At 34.3% G+C, this 17,273-nt stretch overlaps 1 protein-coding gene and 1 non-coding gene across 2 annotated transcripts; both read left to right on the forward strand.

Annotated features, from left to right (window-relative positions):
* The first annotated feature begins 5,467 nt into the window (after positions 1-5,467).
* Positions 5,468-7,321, forward strand: LOC130980269 (BES1/BZR1 homolog protein 2-like). The gene is made up of 2 exons (XM_057903948.1): positions 5,468-5,985; positions 6,221-7,321. Exons 1-2 carry the CDS (start codon positions 5,761-5,763, stop codon positions 6,953-6,955), a joined length of 960 nt encoding a protein of 319 aa, XP_057759931.1. The 5' UTR covers positions 5,468-5,760; the 3' UTR covers positions 6,956-7,321.
* A 1,483-nt stretch (positions 7,322-8,804) lies between these two features.
* On the forward strand, positions 8,805-8,912 carry LOC130983441 (U6 spliceosomal RNA). Its single transcript, XR_009087432.1, has one exon. It is a non-coding gene; the product is annotated as a U6 spliceosomal RNA (small nuclear RNA).
* Positions 8,913-17,273: the final 8,361 nt, after the last annotated feature.

The following is a 17,273-nucleotide window of genomic DNA, read 5'->3' on the forward strand; positions in this document are numbered from 1 at the left end:
TTGCGCTAGTAGGTCGAGTTAATACAAAAGATCGCTTGAGTAGATTCGGCATAATTGCTTAGAATGACAATGTTTGTGTGATGTGCAACAAGGAAGTTAAATCTGTCCAACACTTGTTTGTTACGTGTGAATTTACTTGGCAGGTATGGTGTGTGTGGATCTCTCATATAAGTTGGGCATGGTACATCCCGGGGTCTATAAAAGAATATTTTGAGAATTAGAAGACGTTGTCTATGAGAAAAGACGAACTTAAAATATGGTTAGTGAGATTCTTTTGAATTATATGAAATATTTAGTTGTGTAGAAATGAATTTATTTTTCAGAATAAGACAACGATAGTGGTACAATGCATTACTATATGATTTTGTAGTTCAAAAGAATGGTGAAAAAATAATTTATATTGTTGATGACTATACCAGAAATAACATATGAGTTGTTTAATATTTTTATTATTGTATGATTCACCAAGTATGTAGAGCTTCTTTGTCTTTCATAAAAAAAAAAACAATTAAAACTAATTTGACTTACAATATTTTTAGGTTTCATAATTTAAAATTACAATATTCAAATCGAATGGGCGGACAAAAAATTTAAATCAATGCTTGAAAATGTACCCATGATGTTACATCTAGGAGAATTCGTGTGATTGGTATCATTAGCTGCTTATTAGGCAGCCTTTAGTTAATTCCTCCTATCACTCGACGATTGGCATATCACCATTCAAGGCAGTTTTCAGTAGAGACCCTTCTATCCTCATCTATTATGAGCTTATGATGACTAATACTCTAGCTATATAGGAATAACTTTAAAAGAGAGATGAAGTGCTAGCCTCTCTAAAATCAAATCTGCAGCCAGCTTAGCTTCGGATGAAGATACAGGCAAATAGTATAAAGTTGAACCTTTTCATTCCATTTCTACATCCCTCTATCCACTCTCTATAATTATTAAAATTTAATAAATAAAATTATATAATTATTATTAAAAAAATTAAATAAAATATAATATTATTAATTATTTTATTAATTATATATATATATATATATATATATATATATATATATATATATATATATATATATATATGGAACAGGCATTATGTAAATTTGATACCGTTCAGCTAAAAATTTATTCTACATCAAAACGAGTAATATCCGTTTAAGGATGGCAAAAATTTTCAACAGAACAAGTACCCATAAAAATTTATTCGTTAGAAGCGAATATAGAGAGATTTTATACCCACAGGAATGGGACAACAAGTGACGAGGACCTATTTATTATACGGAACAGAATGGGAATAGAGGTTCCTACGAGGTGGGGACCCATATAATCTCCGTATATATAAAAAGAAAATAATACTCCTGCTATATATATATAAAATTGAGGAGTTGAAAATTCCAAATTTTCAACCCTAGCCGTCACTCACACTCGTTTATTCTAAACTCTGAAGCTCATTCTCCCTCTCTTCTCCACTTCTCTCCTCTCCTTTATCACTACCAGTCACCACTGCTGTCCGCCATTTCCTACCTCCTCACTGCTGCCAACACGAGATTCCTATCTTCCCCTCGTGTGTCTAAGTCTCATCAGTCATCCCATTTACAATCGCAACATCGTCGTCGCATTTGGCCAGCCGAGGAGAACATCGTTGTCTCCGCCTAACCCAGCAAAAGAGAACATCTTCGTTGCCGTCTGACCCAGCCGAGGTAGCAACGTTGCTACAGAGCCTCTTCGCCTCTCCGCGTCTTCGCCTCTCCGCCTTGTCCCCAATCTTCATCGTCAGTTCAACTGCTCTTCCTCCTGGTAAGTTTTGTGAACTACCATTTAAATTTATTCAGTTGTGATTTTAGGGTTCATCTATCAATCATCTCTGTAATTTTAATTTGCTTTGCAGAATTTGTAGTGATTTATTTTAATTTACTTTAAAGAATTTGTTAATTTTATTTTGCTTTGAAGAACTTGTTAATTTACCTTGAAGAACTTGTTCCGATTTATCTTAATTTGCTTTAAAGAATTTGTTAATTTTAATTTGTTTCGAAGAATTTGTTAATTTGTTTTGAAGAACTTGTTCTCATTTATCTTAATTTGCTTTGAAGAACTTGTTAATTTGCTTTAAAGAACTTGTGCTGATTTATTTCAATTTGCTTTGAAGAACTTGTTCTGATTTGTCTTAGTTTGCTTTGAAAAATTTGTTAATGTTAATTTATTTTGAAGAACTTATTAATTTGCTTTGAAGAACTTGCTATGATTTATTTTAACATGTTTTGAAGAACTTGTTAATTTTAATTTATTTTAAAGAACTTGTTAATTATTATAGTATTATTTTTTACTCTGATTATTCCTCATTTTGATTCTGTTGATTACAATTTATATTTTTATGATTTATGTGATTTGAATTTTGTGATTTTTTTGAAATTTAATGATTCCTGTGATTTGTAATTTTTTGTTCGATATAAGATTCAAATAAATAAGAATTTAGTATCACTACCATCATAGGATGAAAGAAAGTTTGAGAATGATGTATTTTAGTTTTTGAATATGTTTGGTTGTTTAAATATTTTATAAATATATTTAGTAGAGATGTTTGTTGTTTATTGCTCTGAGTATTTGGAGACAATAAAAAAATATGTTTGTAATAACAATTGAGAATGACCTTTATTTTTTTTCTATTTTTTTTATATTTTTTTAATTTTTATTATTTTTTATAAAAATCTGCGGAGACTTCGGTATCCGGCGGATACGGGATTCCGTTACTTGTCATGGGGACGGGGACCAGTTTTGGAGGAGGGTGAGAATGGGGGGACATGGGACCCGTTGTCATCTCTATATCAACCTCTAAGCGAGTAGAAATAGAGTGGGTATTCACAAATTTAGATATTATTGTCATTCCTAACAACCGATAATTAAATCAAACTAAAAAAAAACTCATTTTTAAATTAATTGTAGTAAAATTCGGTTTGGTTCAGTAACAAACCTCCTAATTAGTGCCATTTTTTATTCATTAAGATATTAATTAATATATTTACACATGAGTTATCCTTAAAGAAATTAATTTTGAATATATAATAAAATTAAAACATTTATTTTAAAATAAACGAAATAAAGAAAAACCCTTTGATAACTTGGTTCATTGTATAATTCTCAATTTGATATTATGGAAGGAGTTTTTTATGTTTAACTAGAGAAATTAAGTTTATTTAAGCAAAAGATAATTAAGCCCCATTAGTTAAAGAAGATTTTACATAATGGTAACAGTTTTCGAAGATAAAAATATGAAAAAATAAGATAAATTTAATTAGTATCCATGTCCTATGTCCTATGTGCTATATATTGAGTGTAAGGGATGCAAAAAATGGTCTTGTGATGATGCAATTATGGAATTGTTGTATATTTGTTGAAACCAACCAATTGGCAATAATGGAGATGCTCGAATTGTAGGACCCACTTTGGGAGGGTGTTTCTGCCTCATGCTAGCATCTCTATCTCCCACAGCGAATTTGCATGTGGGTTGCAACTTGCTTTGACTGGTCTTCTTGTTTCTCCATTTTCACTTTCGGTTTCTTACCAAAATATAAAATGACCAGCAAGGCCCCTCCCTCATCCACTAACAATAATATTAAACATCATACCCACACTCTCAAGTCTCAACTCACAGATCCACCTACCATATACTCTTATATACAGTAACTCTTTATTTTTTAGAAGAAAAAACCACTAAAAATCATAGTTTTATTTTGATTGTGTTATTGTTTAGTTTTAACACTTTGTTTAGATGTTGAAAAGAAAATAAAAAAAATAAAAAAATAAAGTTATTTGTGTGTTGTTTGAATGAATAAAAAATAAATAAAAAAAATTATAATAATATAAAATTACATTAATATTCTTATTATAAAATAAAATATAAATATTTTTATTTATTTATATTTTATTATATTTTATAAATATTATAAAATATTATAATTTTATGTATTTGATTTAAATTATTTATCTAATATATATAATATTTAAATATAAATCTCTATTATAATAATATATTAAAACTAAATTTATATTAATAATAATATAACTAAAAGTAATATTAAAAATACAAAAATAAATCACTTTCTTTCTTTTTTTTTATTTGTGAAGAAAAAAAATTTTCTTTTTATTTTTTATTTTTTTTATAACAAAAAAATATTTATTTATTTATTTATTTGTTTATTTTTTATTCATTTTCTATCAAACTAAATATAATGTAAGTAGAGCTAGTGAGGGAGGGGGTAGAGATGTAGGGGTCGGAGGCGGTGGGCCATGTTAGTCATGTGGGTGTGTGGACGCCGCATAATTGGACTGTGGTATGCCGTATAGGTACAGTCTAATCTACACCATCAAATATGAATGTGTGTGTTAAGTGCTAACGAACAAACAAGTCATGTGCCTTTGATGAAGGAACGGTGCGTTAGGTCTTTCTATGATAGACATCTTCCCTCCCTCTTTATTTCAACGCCGTGCCCTTGTGCCTGCCTACTACCTTTACACATGACTACGTTAGTTACATGAATATTATCACCACAAAATTATCCTAAGCTCAATTTAAGTTCATGCAAGTTTTTTCTAATAATGGATGATACATGGACTTAGATTGCCTAAATCTTTGACTACTAGTTACAATTCATTATTATTCACTATATCTTGTCTGCATTCATGATGGATGATGGGCTACTCGGCAAAGTTCCACGAAATTGTTCTCCCGTTTCTTGTTTGTTTTATATATAAACTAATTAAATGATGATTAATTAACGTTAAATAATAAATAACTTATTTAGCTAATTTATAATCTAAAAATATATTTTTAGAGTATAATAATAATTTTATATTTTCAATCATTTTTGATAAAATATTTTTTTTTTAAAATAGAATTCTTAAAATGTGTTCTTAAAAAATAAGCCAACAAGATTCTAATAAAATTAAGTTTAATAAGTCAAAACTTTGTGTTGATGCTTGATTATATATTCAGTTTACATATATAATTATAGAAGGTTAGTTAATGCTTCATGGATCGCGTTCCTTAAATGTGTGTGTAAGATCCAATTCTTGTACATAGAGATCACACTTTTTAAATACATTTATGAACGTGCACGGTTGAATCAATGAGTGTGAGTCTGTATTCTTTCGCTCTAGTGTACACTAAAATTACTTATTAATATAAAATATATATTAAAATATAAATATATACTAAAATAAATTAAATAATATATATAAATATATAAATTTTTTAATTTTTTTAGATCAATGAACCAATAAATTTACAATAGCGTCATTCGAATTCTTTACATTAGTATATATAATTTAATAATTTAATTTAATTATCTTAAGAAAATAATATTAAAAATAGCATTTAGCTTTACGAATTTTGGTATGAGAAAAGCAACCGGTCCATTCCTCTCCATCTGCAATCCAACCCTACACATAAAAAAAATAAAAATAAAATAAGAAATGGTTATGGAAGAGAAAAACCGAGGGAAGTGTGAAAAGGGAAGGAGAGAGAAAGAGAGGAAGGGTGGGAAGAATCTAAAAAGGAAGCAGCACTTCATTTTCTTCTCCTCCTTCTCTTCTCCTGCACCTGACACAAATAACTTAGATTTACAGAAAAATTAAAAAAAAAAATAAAGGATCCTCCTCTCCCTCTTGACACCCAGACTCAGAGAAAGAGAAAGAGAGGGAGAGGGTTTTAAGTTTTAACTGTGCAAAGCTAACACAGAGAGCGCGGGTGGAAGCGCCGGAAAGATGACCGGCGGTGGATCGTCGGGGAGGCTGCCGACGTGGAAGGAGAGGGAAAACAACAAGCGGAGAGAGAGAAGGCGGAGAGCGATTGCAGCGAAGATCTACGCTGGTCTTCGAGCTCAGGGTAACTACAAGCTTCCCAAGCACTGTGATAACAACGAGGTCTTGAAAGCTCTCTGTGCCGAAGCTGGTTGGATTGTCGAAGAGGACGGTACTACCTACCGCAAGGTTTCTTCTTCTACTTCTCTCTCCCTCTCAGATCTACTTGCTCTTTCTTGCTTGCTTTGTTGATCCGCTTTCTAATCTTGCTAAAAAGTTGATTTGATCCTGGAGGCTTGCGATCTAACTAGCTTTTGTAGTGTTAATCTGAGATCAGGTGTCATTGTGATAGTTCTAGATGATTGATTATGTTCCGTTAGTTTCACCCTAGAAATCTTGATTGAGATCTGTGTTTTGATGACAGGGATGCAAGAGGCCGCAAGGTGAGATTGGAGGAACTCCAGCCAACATGAGTGGTTGTTCTTCACTACAGCCAAGTCCACAATCATCAGCGTTCCCAAGCCCTGTTCCTTCCTACCATGCCAGCCCAACTTCCTCATCATTCCCCAGTCCCTCTCGCATTGATCCCAACCTTCAAAACCCCTCTTCATTCCTCCTACCATTCATTCATAACATCACCTCCATCCCCACAAACCTTCCTCCTCTTAGAATATCCAATAGTGCCCCTGTTACCCCTCCTCTTTCTTCCCCAACCTCCAGGGGTTCTAAAAGGAAGGCGGATTTCGAATCCCTCTCCAATGTCTCCTCTCTTAATTCGTTCCGCCATCCTCTCTTCGCGGTGTCCGCCCCATCCAGCCCCTCCCGCCGCCACCAATTGGCTACTTCCACCATTCCTGAGTGTGATGAATCTGATGCTTCCACTGTGGACTCCGGTCGCTGGGTTAGTTTTCAGACAACGACTGCCTCGGCGGCTCCTCCATCGCCTACCTTTAACCTTGTGAAACCAGCAATGCAGCAGATCACTCTCCATGGTTCCATGGATATGAATGAAGGCATGCAATGGGGCCAGGCTGCAGAGAGAGGAAGACCATCGGATTTTGACTTTGAGAATGGTAGAGTGAAGCCATGGGAGGGTGAGAGGATACATGAGGTGGGAGTGGATGAGTTGGAACTTACTCTAGGCTGTGGAAAGGCCTGATGTTGAAAACAATGTTTAGGACTACCTTCTTATGTCTATATCACGCCCAAAGGCCACAACACTGCTGCGAACCCGATCCCCAAGCCCAAGTCTGCAGCGTTTCCTTGGCGTCTGCATGGATTGCTTGGATGGAGCTGCCAGTCTGCCATTGCCGGGGAAATCGGTTGCTATGTTGCATTTCTATATTTTTCTTATATGTACAGTCCCGTTTATATTTCGTTACATTACATGAAATTTGACTTCATTGTGATGCCTTGTTGATTGTTGAATAGTTGCATTTGGGGCAACCTTTAAAAAGTTTGGTAGTGTTTTGAGACTTAATCTTAACTTATTACTATAGACCAGGAGAAATTGAAGTTCACTGAAGAGATATTCTTAATGCTTTCATACTCTTTATCTCATTACATAGCTGAGCATTCCAATGTGAGTATTTGAAACTGATATGGAAAGATTGAGAAGCCCACTTTTGAAGCTTTATAGTTTTGCTCCATTCGGCCTCAAAAGTTTAAACTACTGCATTTGCTGTTTCCAGTTTTTACACTGAATATGTATGCAGTTTTGCTCGATCAGTATTACTTATGAGAAGGTAATTAACATCACTTCCTAGTCACCAAAGGAAAAAAAATTACATCACTTCCATCCTCTCAAACTTTCCACCTCTGTTATGAGAGGGTAACTTGACGATAGAGGATTATACATATGTATATATTTGGACATTAAGTTAGAGGATTGTATTGTAATAGAGAAAAACACAAAGCAATTATGTGGGCCTAATATTATCTAGGTAGTGTGTATTAATTTAGTATTTCTGTCATTCTCTTCTATCTATAATTCTATATCGTGTATCTTGATACTAGAAGGATGTTAGATAACCCGAGGAAAGAGGATATTAATTCGCTTATGCATGGCTCTTAAGTGTATTTTTCTTGCGAGAAATCTACGAGTCTAGCTGTAAAGTTTTATGATTCTTCATTGTTGAGATAATATGATAGCAACATAAACTCTGATGTGTTGATGATCACTGACGAAAAAACAAAGGCCTGAATCTCAGCACTCTAGACTCTGCAGAAACTAGACTTAGTTATAGGGAATATCTGGTGAATACGTCCAAAGTTTGTTTTAATTTTTTTTTTCAACTTTGATTTTGATCCTATACATGGCTTGCACTAAATTATGATTTGCTGAATTTGAGTGCAAGTGTTTTATTATGATTTGGCTGTCCATTATCTACGTGTATAAGATATGAATAACCCGGTGCCTGACTGTTCAAGAGGAATCTACAAGTTCAAAGGAGAACACATTATTTCTCCTGGTTCGTAATCTTGAAGGTCAAAATTCAGAACCCGCAAAACAAACTGTCATGTTATCGTGAACATATGTGTTCTTTGCTTTCTTGTTCTTTCTGCTTATTCTTCTTCGGTGTGTGTTCAACGCTCTCGTCTCATGCATGATTCTCTCTCATTGCCAAGCGATGCAAACAGCGATTTATTTCAACAGAGTGCCAAGTCACACCGAGAAGAAAAATCAAAATTCAAAGCTGGGACTTAATTATGTGAGGAGCCTATATTGGTTCTCCAGGATCTACGGGTTTCTCCAATGGCCCAACCATGATAATCCACCTCTCTCCGTCAAAGCCCAATTATATTTGCGTCATTTTAATTAAACCCTCAATTGTTACCAAAAAACCCAAAAGTACACCCAAGAAAGAAAAGATTATAAAAACCAGCAAAACACGTTCAGAAATCATGTTTGGATAGTTTACTTTAAAATTGCTTGTTGTTCACGACCAAAAACAAAAAAAACTGATTGTTGCTCCAAACCTTGGTTTAGGTAGAAGCACCTCAATAGAGCCCCTTCCCCTTGGAGACATCCGATCAAATTGGAACTATACAGAGAAGATTAGCATGGCGCCTGCGCAACGATAACACGCACAAATCAAGAGTTCTGTTGTGCATGCGATAGAAGCGTTGAAGAAGATAAAGCAGACCCAACGGAAGCAAACCTGATCTGAGATATCACAAAGACTTCCACGCCCATGATTAAAGCAATTGAAGATGAAGAAATGGTGGTAGTGGAAACCCAGCGGCGGAGGCAGTTTGAACCGAGGCAAGGGATGCAACCAAATTGACGTAGCAAGCTAGATTTTGAGGTGGTATAGGATGCATGTCTGCTTCGCGAGAAGGGGGAGCTGGCTTGGCGCAGGGAAGGGAGGTGGTCTTGTTCGGGCTGGGTTTGGGCATGGGTTTTGGTTCTTGGTCTGGGTCATGGGAGCAATGGAGGACAGGGAGAGCGAGATTGTTGGCAAATAGTCTGGGAACAGGGAAGCGGCAGCATCGGAGTTGCAGATTCGGAGAAGAGGAAGCTGAAGCTTTCATCATCGTGCACCCTCGGCGACGGAGCTTCATTCGGAGCGCCGGCAGCAGAGGAGACCCACTGAAAGTCTCGTCCAATCGCTTTGGGTTCCAGATTCGTACAGTGCAGGGGCGTCACCGGAGAGAACACCAGTGTGGCAGCGGCCATGAACACATACCATGCGTTCTTCGCTGATCATCCTTTCTTTAGAATGCCATCCTTTCAAAAGCAGAGACGCCTAGAAGACATATGAGCCGAGGGACCGATACTGAAACTTTTAGTCGACTTCACGTGTGAAGATGATAATTGAAAACTATTATATGATTTGACTGATTTAACTAAATTTTCATCTAACGACTCTCGTCTATCAACTTTACGTAAAGTCTTCATCATAAACTTTATATAACATGATAAATACAGATATTATTTAATTCATTTTTAATATATATTTTATATTTTATTATTGTAAAATATAATTAATTTTTAAAATATTTAATTTATAAATTAAAATATTAAAAAAATAATTTAAATAATATAATTACAAAATTTATTTTATTAGATTTTATATTTTAAAAAATTAAACAATTTTTTTCATAATACAATTAAAATTTTTTATATATATCACTAAATAATTATTTAAAAATTTATTTTTTAATATAATTAAAAATAATTCTTATTAATATTCATAATTAAATAAATTCTTTTAATTAATATAGTTATTATAAAAAAATTAAAATTAATTAAAAAATAATACTATTTTCAATTAAATTTTAAGAAAAAATATCAATTTCGTTTTAAATTTGTGAATTGATTATTTTTATTCTAATATAAAATTTTTAAATTGAAGTACTGAAAATTAAATAAAAAATATTATGAAATTAAATTTAATAATTTAATAGAATCAAATAAATATTACTATTATATACTACAGAAAAATTTTTTTAATTATAATGAAGACACTGCCCTCACAACTATATACCTAGAACCGCGATTCTGTATGAGCCCATCATTAACAACGTACCCAAAATATGGCTGGAATGAAGAGATTACTCTTTGTATTTTAAGGAATTGTTCCTTTACAAATGTGATTTAGAAAGCATTGATACCTCTTACCACGAATAATAATTTCTTCACCCATAATCTCAAGATTGGTTTATTAGCAATCTATCTACCAAAGGTCGATGGTCTTGTTTGTTTGGTATTACTACTTCTTGTTGCTAGGTCTTTGATAGAAAAATTACCGTCCTAATGTTCGTCATTACTGTCATAAATCCTCACTTAAAGACTAACTAATGACTACCTCATCAAGTGAATGCCACCTCAAGATAATTACATTAAGATGAATATTAATGAATCGTTTTATGATAGTAATAATCATGCAGCTTGTGGAGGAATCTTGAGACCACCTTGGTGAGTTCAACAAAACTTTTTTGTATAATATTGAAAGTTGCTTCATATTTCATGCTAAGATTTGGAGGTCATTCGAGGACTTTAGATTGATGTTGCAAATGAGTTTTAAAATCTTAGTTGTTGAATCGAATTTTTTAGTGGCAATCAGCTTGGTCAGAAATGGTTGCACTTCTTCACACTCCTACTACTCTCTTATTGAAGATGTCAGAATCCATGCGGGCCAAATAAGGAATTTAAGCTGGCACAACACCTTTCGAGAAGTCAATTGTATTGCTGATTTATTACCCAAGAAAGGTCAAGATCTTCTTTATAGTCTCCATATTTTTTATATTCCAACTCTTGATTTACACCATGCCCTAGCCTTTAATGCTTTGGGAACTCTCAAGTTGAGAGAAATTACATTTTTTTTTTGGTTGGTGGATTGGACAACTCTCAATCCTAGGTACCCCAATAGATTGGACAACCCCCAATCCTAGGTACACAACACACCCACACACTCCTCACATATTTTCATAATTTTCCTCAATTGCATTCTCTAGGGTTTGAACCCTAGACCTTGAGGTGGGGAGGAGGAAGAAATGCCACTAGAACCAAGGCTCATTGGCAGAGAAATTACTTAATTTGTTTTCGGAAGTACATACTCCTTATTATTTTTCTTTTCTGTTTTCTTTGTGGAGTGTCTGACCCTCGATGTCCACAAAAAAATTCTTCAACATTTTTTTTTATTACAAAAAAAAAAACACCACCACTACCACTATTTTTTCTACTACCACTGGCACAATTTTTCTACCATTATTTATAACTCTTAAACTAATCAACAAATTCAATCAGACAAAATATCATTAAATCTAATAAATATTAATTAAAGTTCAAATACATAAAACAGTAAACATACAATTAAAAAAAATAGTAAAGAACTCAGATGAAAGAGATATAGTGAAAAATGAATTTAGAGGTAAAAGAAAATGATTGCATGGAAGAGAGGCAGATTTAGAAAAAATGGAAAAAAATAGATTTGAAAGCTAGCAATACTAGAGACAATGACAAACACGATTTGAAGCAGAGGCAATGAAAGATTTGGAAAAGGAGAGCAGAAGCAACGGTAAATAGCGATGACAACGACAGTAACTATGATGAAGGATCTTAATTTGGAAGAAAGAAAGATGGAGGAGATCTGGAAGTGATCCGAAAGGGTATGAAATATGAGGAAGGACAAAAGGAGAAGACAGGGAAGAAAAAGTGAAGAAATGAGGGCATTAGTGCGATGTGTGAAGGAGGGAAGTAGTGTGTAAGGTGGATGAAGAAGGAAGAAGGAAGAAGGAGAAAAGTAATCGTGAAAGGAGATCAGAGAAAGGGAAAGGTGAGAGGGAATAAAAGGGATTAGGTTTAGTGTTACATAAAGTCAAAATTAGAATTTAATAAAAAAAAGTAGACAAAAGTAAAAAATTGTGTCTTAAGAGATGTGTTTTAGTATCCCATAATAAAGAAGAGATACTAAAGACACGTATTAATGTGCACTTGTGTGTCAGCGTGTACATAAAAAAATTGTATCTTATTAAACAAATGGTGGACGTGTGTTGTCGTGTCCATGTCTCTGGTAGACATGGGTACTAAAGCTCCATTTGGTGATGTATATGATCAGACATAGACATTAAAAATACAGACATATAATATTTGTATCTATGTATTGTACTCGAAAAAAACGAACAAGACACACAAATATTAAAAAAAGACTGAATTGTCTTTAATTCAACCATAAGTTCTACCATCATCACCTGCATACCTATCACCCAAAATATTGCAATCATCATTGAGTTGTTATCTCTTCCAATATCATCTCAAATCATCATTCAAAAATTAAATATCTAATTTTGGTTAAAAAAAAACAAAGAACCAAAAAGGCCAAAGTTTATCAAATATTAAACAAAATTCAAATAAATAAACAATTAAATATACAATTTTTTCTTGAAAAAAATAGATAACTAGAACCTAGAGGGAGAGAGAAAGAAGATGATTGTAAGGAAAAGCGGAAGAAGTAGAGAACTAGAAGAAGAAGGCAGCAGGAAAGAAAATGACGAAGACAACCACTTGGAGGAAGAGAGGCGGAGGTGGAACCAAAAGAGATAAATCTAGAGAAAGAGGCAGAGACATAGCAGATCTGGAAGGTGAAACTTGGATATGGAATAAGTGGAAGAGAGATAGAACGAATTTGAAAGAGGGAGAGCGCAGTGAGGCAGCCTCAACAGCGACGATGAGACAGAATGCGGAGGAATGTGCGTCTATAAATAGGCAGAGGAATGCGGAGTTCCATGACAACTCGGATGGCAACATAAAAAGGAGAGAAAGAGATGACAGTTGAGTTTCTATTGGTGACGGTAGAGGAAGGTAGAGGGTGGAGGTTAGTGACTGGTGAAAAAGGAAGAGCTAGTGGCAAAATTTGAGTGAGGAAGAAGAAAAAGAAAGGTTCGGAGAGATGGGAGGAGAAAATTTGGAAATTTAAAAATTAAAAAAGGGTAAAAGGATAAAAAAAAATTTGTATATCATAAGTTGTATATCAATATCTCATCTATTTGGAGGTACACAAATTTAATTATTTCTGTATCCATAAAAATTATGTGTCTTACCAAACTAAATACAAGACATGTGTTACCGTATTCATGTCTCTCTAAAACATGGGTATCAACCAAGCTCTACCTAAACAAACACTACATTGAAGACACAAAGATCAAAAGGTAAATGAGAGTCTACATATTGTATTTATATATCAGTATATCACATAAAAAAACTACGTATACAATTACAAGTTTTTTTGTATAAATAATTAAGATCAGACCATCATGCCAAAAATTATTTTATAATGGAGTTAATATATGTGAATTGCTTTATTATTGGTCGTATGCATGGTGTATGCGTGTATGAGTGTTGCAGCTATTCACACCGTGCGAGGTACAACTATAGGAGCACCTGCTTCACGCTCCTAGCGAAAAGACTGCTTTATTGACACGAAAAAAGAAGCAAAGAACCAAAAAAGAAAAAGCGAATAGAGAAATAGAGAATAAAAGTAGAGAACAAAGAAATAAAACAAGAGAGGAAGCAAAGAACATGAAAAGTGGGGGAGGAAGAATAAGAAAAGAGAGAAGGAAGAAGGAAACAACGGTGAAAATCACTGCTACCGATGTTGTTGCCGAGATAGAGGGGAAGTAAGGGAGTACGAAGGTTGAAAGAGAGCATGAAGGTGAGATAGAGAGAGAGAGAGATGGGTTGCTGATACGCCATCGCGGATGCGGCTCACCTTGTCGACCTGTAGTCACTGCTGCTACTAGAGAGGAGGTCACCGGATTTTGCCTCCACTCTTGCTGTGCTCCTCTGTTTTGTTTGCTTTGTTCATCATCCTGCTTTTATTTGATGTAGTTGCCACAGGTTGAGATATTGTTGTTATTGCTGTCAGAGCTGCCGAAACTATCACCGGTGACAGAAAAGGAGAATTCATCGAAAAATTTGATCTATAACTTTACATGGTCTTATGGTTAAGTGCTAATTCTTTGAAAAATGGTTTACTAGGAATTAAATTTTCAAACATAACTTTGATCTTTTCATAAATTTGGATCTTTTCGAGTATTGATGATGATTAAAATATAAAAAATATTTGTTTTAATTTTTCATAAGCTACGAATTCAATTTCGAAATGTATTTAAAAAAAAGACTCTTCTCACTCTTTGCAAGATACATTTTAATAAAATAGTCGAGTTAAGCCTTAGAGTAGTCCCTGAAATTGCACTCGAGCCTCAAAGTAATCCTTGAAGTTAATAATTATCCAAATTGATCCTCGAAGTTGCACTTCGGGACTCATAGTAGTCCCTGAGGCATTTTTCGTTCATCGAAACTTTGAAACGACGTCGTTTTGAACAAAAAAAAATGTGTAGCATAGAACTAAAAAAAATAACATAAAGCGTAGCGTAGAAATCCCCCTCCCCTTCCCCGTCCCCATCCCCATCCCCAACCCCTTTCCCTCCCCCAACCTTCCCCTTCCTCTTCTCCATCCGCAACCCGTCCCCTTTCTCTCCCCCAACCCTTTCCTTTCCCCTTCTACTTCCCCAACCTAATTGTTCTGGTAAGAATTCCGATTGCGACGCCGCTAATTCAGACTCACCAAAATCAAGATCATGTGCTGTTTATGGCGATCGGAGCTCCGATGTTTCTAGGTTTTTGAATTCTCATTCCTCCTCGGAGTCAGGCAGCTGCAAGCTCGAGCTTTCACCGAATCCTTGTGACTTTGCTGTTGTGAAAGACTCAAGCTCTCCATCACATGATTCTGATTCGTGCGGCGAAAGGGAAGAGTCATTGAATGGTGTGATTTCTTCGCAGGGATCGGGGAACGGTAGCAGGTCGGTGTACACGAAACCATGAACTCTCCCTCACTTGATTGTTACCGTTACAAGAGAAAAATTTCATCGACACATGCACATACAATTTTGGATCGGAACGTGAAATTAGAGGATAATGGAAAAGGTTGTGATCTGAAGAGAAAGCAAGATCAGAGTGAAGGGAGTGCTGAGACTAGAACAACCAAATTCAGAAGATCATCAGCGCCTGTGGAGAACAAGACCCAATAGAATTTGGTGGTTGATGACGACGACGAGAAGAAGGCAAGATTGATGAGAAACAGGAAAAGTGCACAGCTTTCGAGGCAGAGGAAGAAGCAATATGTGAAAGAGCTTGAGGAGGTGCGGTCAATACATTCAACAGTTGCTGATTTGAGTAGCAAAATTTTGTTTGTGATGGCTGAGAGCGCCACTTTAAGGCAGCAATTGGGTGTTGGTGGGATGTGCCCTCCTCCGCCACCTGTTCCTGGGATGTATCCTCATGCTGCTCCCATGGCCCTCATGCCTTATACATGGATGCCATGTGCTCCATATGTTGTTAAGCCTCAAGGATCTCAGGTTTCCTTGGTCCCTATTCCAAAGTTGAAGCCTCAGCAACCTACTTCATCAAAGAGTAAAAAGACTGAGGGTAAAAAAAATGAGGTGAAAACTAAGAAGGTTGCTAGCATTAGTTTGTTGGGTATGGGAAAGTAGAGGAGAAAGACAAAAGAGAAGGGCGTCAGGTTAGGAAAACAGAAGGAGAAGGGGAAGGGTTGTGGGAGAGAAAGGGGACGGGTTGGGGATGGAGAAGGAGAAGGGAAAGATTGGGAATGGGGAAGGGGAGGGGGAGGGGGAAGGGAACAGATTGGGCATGTGGGGGGAGGGGTTCTACACTACGCTTCTTTTTTTTTGGGGGTTCTATGCTATGCTTTTTTTTATTCAAAACGATGTCGTTTTACAGTTCTGATGAATGGAAAATGTCTCATGGACTACTATGAGTCCCAGAGTGCAATTTCGAGGATCAATTTGGGTAATTATTAATTTCAGGGATTACTTTGAGGCTCGAGTGCAACTTCAGAGACTACTCTGAGGCTTAACTCTAAAATAGTCAGGTCAGACTAAGTTTTATTCTTAACAAACTAGACTTATAATGTATTTAACTGGTCTGAACCCGACCTACAACTTATTATAGACTTTATTTTAAGTACTAAATATATCTCGTTATTAAACTTGATCTGACCTGAAACCTAATAAAAAGCTTGATATATGCAATATACTAAATCCAATTCTTATAATAATATCTATATTTTTAAAATATTTAAAATAAAAAATATTTATAATAAAGTATAACAATGTTAAAATTATAAAAATTATTTTAATTATAAAAATTATTTTTATATTTATTTATATTTTATCAGATAGGTCTGACAGATCTATTAAACTATTTTGTAAATCTGAACTTGTTCTATTAATAAAATTAGACTTTTAAATCAGTCTAAATTTAAAATTATTTTATGACAGATCAAACTAAAAATAGAATAAATTACAAACATTAACAGATTATTTGACCTATTTTCACTCTTAATTAAAAGCAATTTTTTTATTTTTAAAACAAAAATAAAAATGCTTCTCGCACAATGCAAGAAGCCCAAATTAACCTCCACATCAAGGTATATTTTCACTCAGTCTCATTTTAAAGCATAATTTCAAAAAAAATTTTCTTATAAAGATTTTTTTACTCCATCATACTAGGTTAATTAGACACTATTATAATATTAATGCATAGAGCTGACAATATATATTCTATCCATGGGTATTCAATCTGAATCAATCTATTTGGATAAGGTTGCCTACTCGATCCGCTGCGGGTAGAGTAGGGTGCAGTGCGAGTTTGCTTGCTGGTAGGATAGCGTACAGATTCAGGGCATACCGTATCCTACCATATCCGTACCCCTAATATATTATGAAATATATATTTGAAAGTTATGCATGTAATGAAGAAAGTGAGTGTTGAACCCACAATCTTTTTCTTATATAAATTTGAAATAACTAGTAAGTTAGTTGATGACTATATTATTTATAATTTTATGTTAGAATTTTTTAAGATTTTATTGTTTTTAATTTTAATTTGAACTTAGTTTTTTATTTTTTATTTTATTAATATGTATAAAATTTGGAATAATTGAATTTTATAT

This window comes from Arachis stenosperma, chromosome 5 (assembly GCF_014773155.1).
Source record: "Arachis stenosperma cultivar V10309 chromosome 5, arast.V10309.gnm1.PFL2, whole genome shotgun sequence".
NCBI lineage: Eukaryota > Viridiplantae > Streptophyta > Magnoliopsida > Fabales > Fabaceae > Arachis > Arachis stenosperma.